At 35.6% G+C, this 11539-nt stretch overlaps 1 protein-coding gene across 1 annotated transcript; it reads right to left on the bottom strand.

The window, feature by feature from the left end:
* Window positions 1-5225: 5225 nt before the first annotated feature.
* On the bottom strand, window positions 5226-6203 carry LOC134391777 (olfactory receptor 5M10-like). The gene has a single exon (XM_063115722.1). The coding sequence runs from the start codon at window positions 6201-6203 to the stop codon at window positions 5226-5228; it is 978 nt and encodes a 325-aa protein (XP_062971792.1).
* Window positions 6204-11539: the final 5336 nt, after the last annotated feature.

The raw sequence follows: 11539 nt of genomic DNA, 5'->3' as shown, positions 1-11539 counted from the left end.
TCCACTCCTGTTTAACAGAGTATTGGAAGTTCTTGACAGAGTAATTAGTCAAGAGAAAGAAATAAAGGGCATCCAGATTGGAAAATACCAAGTCAATCTGTCCATGCTTGCAGATGACATGATCCTATATACAGAAAAACCTAAAGACTCTTTCAAAAATCTCTTAGAGCTGATAAATGATTTCAGTAAAGATGCAGTACACAAAATCGACATGCAAAAATCAGCAGCTCTTTTATAATCAAATAACAAACTAACAGGAAAAGAAATCTAGAATTCAAGCCCATTTACAATAGTTACCAAAATAACAAAATACCTAGGAATCAATTTAACCAAGGAGGTGAAAGAACTGCAATCATTGCTAAACAAAATTAAAGAGGATGCAAAAAGATGGAAGACATTCCATGCTTTTAGATTGAACAATTAGCAAGAACAATTAGTTTAGAACAATTTAGCAAGCTTTAATAATATTCAAAATATTCAATTCAGCAATTCGATTTCTAGGAATGTATCTTAAATGAACAGTCAGAACAATATGTCCAAAGAGATATGAGTCAATCATAAAAATATAGCATTCATCGATAAGATGGAATAATGGTTTGCAAGCTAAACTAAGTGGCATAAAATACTCCAAAATTCTGAGTCAGCTCTCTTTATGTAGGAGCTTACAAGTATATTTTGGTTTTATTCCAATATAATTCACTATTTTTTAATCTGCCTTTCTGTAATCGGTATGTGCAGTTGGACTTCTGTATCCACAGGTTCAACCAATCACGGATTGAAAACAGAGTATTGGTGGGATATGGATCTTGCAAATATGGAGGGTTGACTTTTCTTATTCCTGGGTTCCCCAGGACTGACGGCAGGATTTGAGCATCTGTGGATCTGGTCAATGTGGAGGATACTGGAACTAATCCCCTACAAATACTGAGGGGCAACTATATTATTTTGGTAATTAAGGTCAAGTATCATTTCATTAGTAAGTATTAAACTACATAAAAAAGGGGTTCACAGCAAACATTTAATCTGTATGAAAATACAAACGTTACACTATCAAGTGAAAGTCAATGTTCAAATTTGTGCACGGCATATGGTTCCACTTTTGTTTTATGAATTACAATTACTTCTTCATACCTCTCTGTATTTCTAGTTATTTATAAATGAACATGTGTGCTTTTATAATCTGAAAACTACATTAATCAATGCAGTCTAAATAGGCCTGCCATATATCAAAATTCCCTGCTTTTTCATGGGACAGTAAAATTCTATTTATAATTCACACAGATTATCATGTTAACCTAAACTATCAGAGGAAATAAACATTAGCGATTGCTAGGACACGTGATCACTATTATTTCGTCTGTATCAGTAACCTCAGCAGTTCATCATCGCCAATGTTCTGTCCAGCAGTGTCGAGGAGTGTGTTAGGAATCCGATAACCACTGGAGTGTGAATTGAAAAGTGATAGCATCTGGAATTAAGGGATTTTCATTTATGCCACTTAGTGGCTGCACTAGTGACTTGGGCAAGTCATTAAATGTCTCTGTACCTAAGAACCCAATGTTGTAAATGGAGATAAAAATTCTTTCACTGCTTCGTTTGTGAAGATTAAAATAAACAGCTACATAAAAGTGAGCAGTAACCCATGCTTAAGTGTCACTTATAATTATTTAAAATTATTTTCATGAGCACTGACATATATTATCCTATAAAATTTCTGAGGTAGCTTTCACCCAAAGAGTTACATAGTATAAACATAAATCACAAATAAAACTAAATAAATAGAATAGAAATACAGAGAGACTACAAATAGGTGGATTAAAAAGGATTAAAAAGGTGCCAAGATTGAGCTTAAATTTGGTGCTGAAAACTACAGTGGTTCTCAGGACTAGAAAATAAAAGCCTACAGTTAATTAGGCAAAATATAGAGTACTTTTGCACTGATTCTATAAGATGTCTTTTAAATACAGTTATAAATCTGGGTATCAGGCTGTTCCAATTGCTAGGAATGAAACACAACTTTTTGCTTCAGAAAAAGGGAAGCTTGCATATGGATATCCAGTTATCCCAGTACCATTTGCTGAAGAGGCAGTCCCTTCGCCACTGAATAGGCTTGGTGCCTTTGTCAAAGATCAGCTGACAGTAAGTGTGTGGGTTGATTTCTGGATTCTCTATTCTATTCCATTGGTCAGTGTGTCTGTTTTTATGCCAGTACCATACTGTTTTGGTTATTATAGCTTTGTAGTATAGCTTAAAGTCAGGTAGTGTTATGCCTCCAGCTTTATTTTTTTTGCTCAGCATTGCTTTGGCTATGCGTGGTCTTTTATTGTTCCATATAAATGTCTGGAGAGTTTTAAACTAGATCCATACCTCTCGCCGTATACTAAAATCAACTCAAAATGGATTAAGGATTTAAATATACACCCTGAAACAATAAAACTTCTTAAAGAAAACATAGGAGAAACACTTCAGGAAATAGGACTGGGCACAGACTTCATGAATACGACCCCAAAAGCACGGGCAACCAAAGGAAAAATAAACAAATGGGATTATATCAAACTAAAAAGCTTCTGCACAGCAAAGGAAACAATTAAAAGAGTTAAAAGACAACCAACAGAGTGGGAGAAAATATTTGCAAAATATATATCTGACAAAGGATTAATATCCAGAATATATAAGGAACTCAAACAACTGTACAAGAAGAAAACAAACAACCCGATTAAAAAATGGGCAAAAGAGCTAAGTAGGCATTTCTCTAAGGAAGATATACAAATGGCCAACAGACATATGAAAAAATGCTCAACATCACTCAGCATCCGGGAAATGCAAATCAAAACCACACTGAGATACCATCTAACCCCAGTTAGGATGGCTAAAATCCAAAAGACTCTGAACGATAAATGCTGGCGAGGCTGCGGAGAAAAAGGAACTCTCATACATTGTTGGTGGGACTGCAAAATGGTGCAGCCTCTATGGAAAATGGTATGGAGGTTCCTCAAACAATTGCAGATAGATCTACCATACGACCCAGCTATCCCACTGTTGGGTATATACCCAGAGGAATGGAAATCATCAAGTCGAAGGTATACCTGTTTCCCAATGTTTATCGCAGCACTCTTTACAATAGCCAAGGGTTGGAACCAGCCCAAATGCCCATCATCGGATGAGTGGATACGGAAAATGTGGTACATCTACACAATGGAATACTACTCAGCTATAAAAACGAATGAAATACTGCCATTTGCAACAACATGGATGGACCTTGAGAGAATTATATTAAGTGAAACAAGTCAGGCACAGAAAGAGAAATACCACATGTTCTCACTTATTGGTGGGAGCTAAAAATTAATATATAAATTCACACACACACACACACACACACACACACAAACCAGGGCGGGGGAAGAAGATATAACAACCACAATTATTTGAAGTTGATACGACAAGCAAACAGAAAGGACATTGTTGGGGGGGAGGGGGGAGGGAGAAGGGAGGGAGGTTTTGGTGATGGGGAGCAATAATCAGCCACAATGTATATTGACAAAATAAAATTAAAAAAAAAAAAATAAAATAAAAATAAAAATAAAAATAAATAAATAAATAAATAAATAAATAAAAATAAAAATAAAAAAATAAAAATAAAAATAAAAAAATAAATAAATTTTAAAAGAAAAAAAAAAAAAAAGAAAGAAAAAGGGAAGCTTGTTAGATAATAGAATCCCCCTAGAGGAAATAATGCTGGTCCTCAGAGAGGAAGTGGGAGCAGGGGCTGCACCAGTCAGGACTCTGTCACTTACTTCTGGGCTCGCGTGCTTCACCACTGCCTCTGTAGAGCACCTTCTCTCGTTGTCCCACTATCACAGCCAAACCCAAGCAAATATACAAACACACGAATGGTTCAGAAATTTAAATAGTATATTCTTGAGGCCCAGAAATTGTCTTTTCTCTCTTTCAGTCACTACTTCTGAAACTAAATTTTGGTAGAATCAGCCTGATTCCATCAACTGAAACTTAAGACTGGAGCAGAATTTTACAAAATCTACAGATCTGGGTAGATATTCAAGAAAGTAATTTAAACATTTTCAGGCAGCCACAATGTATATCGACAAAATAAAATTAAAAAAAAAATAAAATAAAAAAATAAACATTTTCAGGAAGTACAGTAGTTGAGTTCATATGAGCATTTCCTATAGTGGTGTTAGTAAAAATCATAGTGCGCAATATTAACTTATCAAACATCTAAGGCAATTTAATGAGGACTAAACATATATGTTTCAATATGCAGCCATCTGGTTCACTAATAATGCATGTATTAAGGTAAATAAAGTACGTATCTCTTTATATGGCCTTCTCTACTGTTTATTTTTCACAGTAGAAGTTTTCATAACTACTGAAACAGCCTTATGTAAAATATATTGACCCACAGACAGCTTTATGAACTCAGGTAAACACTGTGTTTTCTCCTCCAGTATATAGATACACATCCACTCTGTGTACTGCTTCTGGGTATTTCTGGGTGTGCAAAAGAAGACTGATAAACCTTACTGACTCCTAATAAGTTTTCCTATCAGAACTACTGCACTGAAAAATATACTTGGAATGACATCATACTATATTGATGATTGAACTGAATCTGTACTCTTAGAAGCTCATAAGCAGGTGTTGACAGTTTATCTTCAAAATTGAGGAACATAACAAGTATCACCAAATGGACAAAAATTTCTCAACATGTCTATGATATGGTTTTGGGGAAAATCTAAACCTTTTGGTGATCCCTATACTTAAATTTTCCACAGGGTGACTCCAGTGATGCATTGGGTATCAGAATGATTGTTCCATACCAAACATTAGAGTAGAAATTATTTCATCATCCAAAAAAAGTATATTCATCCTGTTTTCAAACTTAGTGTAGCTCTGCAGACCACAATATTCAGAAAAGATAAATTTCCACTGTTCCAATTAGGATAACTTAGTTATAATATTTACCATCAAATAAGTAAAGACTTGAGGTTATTTTGTGGAAGAAATGAATAGCAATTAATTTATATTCAGAGTTCCTTTGCAAAAGATTTTTCATTTCAATATTATAGTTCTTATTAAAACAATTGGTCTTTACAGGATACATTTTGAGAAGAAATTAGCTAAAGTGATCCTTGAGAGTTTATGATGATAAACAAATCATGACTACAGAGTAGTAGTTTTATCCCTCTAAGAGATTCAGTATGTTATCAGACACTTGGTGATAACAAATGAGCAGATGTCTGACATGCAATTTTATAAAATAAATTTCCCCTAATCATTTGTTCCAAGGCACTGATCACGTCTTTATTCCTTAGGCTATAGATCAACGGGTTGAGCATTGGGCTCAAAAAGGTATAAAAAACTGCAATTACTTTGGACTCTACAGATTTCTCAGAGGGAGGCCTTAAGTACATGCAGAGGAGGGTTCCATAAAATACGGTGCCTGTTGTCAGGTGGGAACCACACGTAGAAAAGGCTTTGCACCTGCCTTCAGCAGAACGAATCCTCATGATAGTTGCAAAAATGAAAAGGTAGGACAAAAGAATGATGAACAGAGAGCTCGAGAAAGTAAAGCCAGCAACTGCGAACATTGCCATCTTTTTGACATAGGTGTCAGAGCAGGCCAGCATTATAAGTGGAGGATCAGCGCAGTAGAAATGGTTGACGTCAAGGGAGCCACAGAAGGATAAGTGGAACGTCAGCAGTGACTGAGAGAGTCCATTAAAGAAGCCGAACACGTAGGGGACAGTGACTAGAGAGACACACATGCTCCTGGACATCCTGGAACTGTAATGTAAAGGGCTGCAGATGGCTACATAGCGATCCAGTGCCATTGAAGCCAGGAGATAAATCTCAGTGATCACCAGGGCAATGAAGAGAAGACACTGTGTGAAGCATCCAGCATAGGAGATGGTCTTCTGGTCTGACAGGAAATTGTTCAGCATATTTGGAGTAACACTGGAGGAATAGCAAATGTCTACAAAGGAGAGGTGGCCAAGGAAGAAATACATGGGTGTCTGCAGGTGGGAATTGGTCCTGATCAGCACGGTCATGCACAGATTCCCTGCCAGTGTGATTAGGTAGATGGCCAGAAATACCCCAAAGAGAACCTTCTGTAGCACTGGGTCCTCTGTGAGTCCAGAGAGAGTGAATTTCATCACCATAGAGTGGTTTTGGGAGGTCATTTTCTTATTCCTTGAAAAGTGAAAATGACAAAGAATGTGAGCAGTTTTGTCTAATCCAGATTCTGCATATATTCTATCCATTTCATCATTCGCTCCTTCATCTATTCATCTATGGGACAGGTACTCTTCTCTTTTCAATAGATGCATCATAATTTCTATATAACGTTTTCACCCTATATCTCTGAACTATCTGTCTCTATCTTTCTTTTTCTATATATCTCAAATGCACCTACACACACTCTCTCTTTCTCACACTCTTTGCCTCTTTTTTCTCTGACACTTGCATCCTTATAGAAAAAATATATACTTGCATTTTTACGTGCATTCATACATTTACATTTGTCTTTTTAGGTATCTCCACACTTAGCATTTTTTTCAAACTTTCTAAATAAAAAAAGGCAAAAGTAAGAACATAAGAAATAACATCAACGTGTCATTTCCAACATTTAAATGAATAGTTGAAAGAGGTCAGATATCCAAGGCCTCCATATCCTATTGTTTCAGATCCAAAACAGACGGTGCACATTCAGTACAGCATTGCCACTTAAACACCATATTTTCAGAGAACATTGAGTTTGTGAATCCTATCTCATATGTTGTTAAAAAGATACAAAATCAAGAATTATACTTTCTGCTTTGTAGATTTATCCACACATTTATTCATGTATACTGCAAAACTTGATGGTTTTTTTTTTTTCTCTTCTTTTCTTTTCTAGGTTATAGGGTTACAGCAGTGAACAAATTCTCCATCCTCAAACAGCACACATTGTAGAGTAGTGGGAACATAGATCAAACATATAAACATATAATATATTGTCAGATAAAAGCAAGTACTGTGAAGAAAAATGATGGTAGGATGCTTTTAGGAGGCCAGAGGAGACCTTTCTGAGAAAGGGGCATTTGAAAGTTAAATAAATGATGGAAGTATCTGGAAGAGAGTGTGCATTTTTTGTTCTCATTTTTTTGGTGTGTGTGCCATTAGCCCACTCATGAAAATAATTGTTTGGGTAAGCAGGAATCATATTTAAATGTACAAACATATATCTAAAGCTACTCTTTCAGTTCTTTGTGTTAATATATGATTGTAAAAATTACTCCTCAAGAATTGCACCCTAAGGCCATTGTTTATGTGGGTCTTACATATACATCATAAATGCTTGCTTATAGTGATGAATTATTTAGAAAATCAATGAAATATTAACATATAAACAGAAAAGTCCCATACAATTGATGATTTTTCCCACATCAATGGGATACTAATCACACAGAAACAAGATGCATTTTCAGTAAACAAATTAGAAAATGACCTACCTGTAAAGGCTGACTCACCATATTTTGTAAATACAAATGGGGGAAAATTTATAATGTATTTCTTAGGTATACTCCCTAGAGTGGAATAAAAAAATTCTAAAGAACTAATTAAAACATTCTTTGTTCCTCAAGGGCATAAATTTATTTTTGATGCTTTAGGGAGCCTGATTCTCCTTTGAGGCCAAAATTCCTACTTACAAAGCTTGGCACATAAGTGCAGAAGACTTTAGCACAGATAGAAAAATTAGCCATCACTTTCAACAATAAAGAAGGAGGATAATATGGGTAGACAAAAGAATTCCCATTAAAAGTCTTCAGTTTTTTCTATAAACACTTTGGAGAAATGATCTAATGAGAGTAAGGGATAGGAAGGTGTGGTAGGTGAAAGACTTGAGAAGAGGAAAGGTTTAAAATTGTGTGGAGAGCACAAGTGAGACACAATCAATGTAAGGAAGTGGAAGTATTGGTGAGGGCCAAAGTGACCTACAGATGCAATGTGATCCCCACCAAAATGCCAACTACATTCTTCACAAAAATACAAAAAAACAATCCTGACATTCATATTTAACAACAAAAGACCCTGAATAGCCAAAGCCATCCTGACCAAAAATAAATAAATAAATAACACTGGAGGCATAACACTACCTGACTTCAAATTATACTACAAAGCTTTAGTAACCAAAACAGCATGGAAATGGCATAAAAATTTACATTTGGACCAATGAAGCAGAATGGAGAACCCAGAAACCATCTCACAGACTTGCAGTCAGCTGATATTTGACAAAGGAAACAAGAACATCCACTGGGGAAAAGACTACCTCTTCAATAAATCATGCTGGGAAAATCGGATACCCATATGCAGAAGAATGAAACTAGATCTGCACCTCTCACCATATACCAAAATAAACTCAAAATGGATTAAAGACTTAAGTATAAGACCTGAAATGGTAAAACCTCTAAGGGAACAGATAGAAGAAACATTTAAAGAAGTAGGACTGAGCAAAGACTTTATGTAAGAGCCCAAAAGCACAAGCAGCAAAAGAAAAAATACGTAAATGGAATTGCATCAAACAAAAAGGCACTGCACAGCAAAGGAAACAATCAATAAAATGAAAAGACAACCTACAGAATGGGAGAAATTATTTGTAAACTATGCATCTGACAAGGGATTAATATCCAGAGTAAACAAAAAACTCAAGCAACTACACAGCAAAAAAAAAAAAAAAAAGAAAGTAACCCAATTTTAAAAAGGAAAAAGGATCTGTATAGACATTTTTCAAAGACTCACAAATGGCTGAAAGGCACTTAGAAAAGATACTCAACATCACTAATCATTAGAGAAATGTAAATTAAAACCACACTGAGATGTAATCTTACCCCAGTTAGTCTGGCTGTAATAAAAAAGACTAAGAATAACAAAAGCTGGTGAGGATGTGGAGAGAAGGGGACACTTCTACACTGTTGGTGGGACTGTAAATTCGTACAACCATTGTAGAAAACAGTACAGAGATTTCTCAAACAACTACAGATACATCTACCATATGATCTAGCAATCCTACTTCCAGGTATATACCCAAAGGAATGGAAATCATCCTGTTGAAGGGATACCTCCCCTCCCATACTCATCACAGCTCTACTTACAATAGCTGAGATATGGAACCAACCTAAATATCCATCAATGGATGACTGCATAAGGAAAATGTGGAATATATACACTGTGGAATACTACTCAGTCATAAGGAAGAATGAAATTCTGCCATTTGTGGCAACATGGATGACCTTGAAGACAAATATGTTAAGTGAAATAAGCCAAGCACAGAAGGAAAAATATTGCCATGTCTTCATTCATAACTGGGAGCTAAGAGAGAAAGTACGAAGGAAAGAAACACCACAGTGGTGCCTTGGATTTGCCAGAGAGAGCAGACCTAGGGTTGCTGAGGGCAGGAAGGGGTAGCAGGAGGATGGTGGCTGGGGAATAATTGAGTGGGGAACACTGGGAATGATTGCAATTTGTGGTAATGAGCATTCTAATAATATTAATATGATCATCACACCTTGGGCACAGGTGATTACAGTTAGCTTCGCCCCCCCATGAATATGCATAATCAATTAAAAAAAAACTGTTGCACCGGTGATTAAGTTTGAACATGAATTTGGAAGGATGCATATGTTCTAACCACATCAGTGGGTTCGATATTGTATTGGAAGGACTAGTGTTACGGATTGATTGAATTGTGTCCCCCAAATTACATATATTAGAAGCTTAACCCCCATTGTAACTGTTAAGGATGGAAAGTCCTATAATGATAATTGAAAGGTGGGGCCTTGAAAAGGTGATTAAATTATAGGAACATGCCTTAGTGAATGGATTAAAAATGGTGGCCATGGGTGTAGTTTGGAGGGCTTTAAAGGACAGTGAATGAGGAGGTTACTCTCTCTCTCTCTCCCCCCCCCTCCCTCTCTCTCTCCCCCACCCCCCCCCTCTCTCTCTCTATCTTTCTCTCCCTCTCTCCCTCCCTCTCTCCCTCCCTCCCTCCCTCTCTGCTCTCTGCTCTCACTGCCTCTACCATCTTGCAATGTAAGACCCCTGGGTTAACAGAGGGACTTTGGAATTCCCAGCCTCAGAAACAGTAAGCAAATAAGTCTCATTTTCCTATAAATCACCCTGTTCCAGGTACTTTGTTATAAGCCACAGAAATGGACTAATACAACTAGCCTATGTAATAAAGTCATATTAATTGAAAAGAAAGAAAGAAAATTGAGTTAGTCATGGGTGGCATAGTAGTTTACATAGAATCTATTTTTGAAAACATGCAAAGAAATTAAGTGCATATTTTTAAACATCTCATGATTATAAGGTCAATATACAAAATTGTGTAAAAACAACACACGATTGGAAATAAAAATTTTAAAATACCATTTACAATAACATCAAAATCAAAAACTACTTAGACATAAAATATAATAAAAAGTTTGCAGAAAATACACACTGAAAACCACAAAACTGCAGAAAAAAATATAACAAGATTAAGATAGTAGAAAGTTGTATCTCATTTGTGGATTGGAATGTACAATATTGTCGAGGTATCAATTCTTCTTAAACTAATCACTAGTTTCAACGCAAGTCCCATCAAAATTTCTACAGGTTTATATTTTTAGAAATTGATGATCTTGTTCTAAAGTATGTGCATATTGTTATAAAAATACTTAGATTAGCCACAACCATTTTGAAAGAAGAAAAAAACATTTGATAATTTCTACTACCTAAATGTGAGAGTTACTACGAAATTATATTACTAAAAACAACATAGGGGTATTAGTATACCAAATATATTAATGGTTACAGAATAGAGTCCAGAAATGTATTCACTCACATAAACAGATAATAGATTTCTGAAAACACGATACAAAGGTATTTTAATGGGAATGCTGTTGGTTCAATTGTGTAACTGCATAGAGAAATTTAATTTCAACTCCTTTATAACAGAAAACCCAAGATTCCAAAACTAATTAGATGGTAATCATAGGCCTAAATATAAATGTTAAATCTACAAGTTCTCATTCACAAAAAAGAATAAATATTTCCAGGACTTTGAAGGAAGCAATAAAAATTTCTGTCATCACATTTAAAAACATGCACTTTTTCAAATAATGTTAAGATAATAAAAGATAAGCCACAGACTAGGAAGAATATTCACATTATGTAATTCTGACAAAGGATTTGTATTCAAAATTTATAAAGACCCCTACAATTGACTGATAAAAATATAAACAGCCCTAATTTTTTTATTAGCACGATCAAAATGAGATTTTTTTTTATTGGTAACGAATATTCATTGGGTACAATGCTGATTGTCACCCCTTGTGCCCAAGACGTGAAGGCCAGATCCATACTGACAGCATACTCATTACCACAAATTGCAATTATACCCCATATCCCCCACCCAATTATCTCTGACCTGCCTCTCCATCCCCCTTTCCCCCACTCCACTTTGTATCCCTAGGTCTGCTCTCTCTCTCTGCAA

This window comes from Cynocephalus volans, chromosome 12, assembly GCF_027409185.1.
Source record: "Cynocephalus volans isolate mCynVol1 chromosome 12, mCynVol1.pri, whole genome shotgun sequence".
In the NCBI taxonomy this organism is placed as follows: domain Eukaryota; kingdom Metazoa; phylum Chordata; class Mammalia; order Dermoptera; family Cynocephalidae; genus Cynocephalus; species Cynocephalus volans.
Note: the sequence above shows the minus strand (reverse complement) of the source record. Positions and strands in the feature narration are given on the sequence as shown.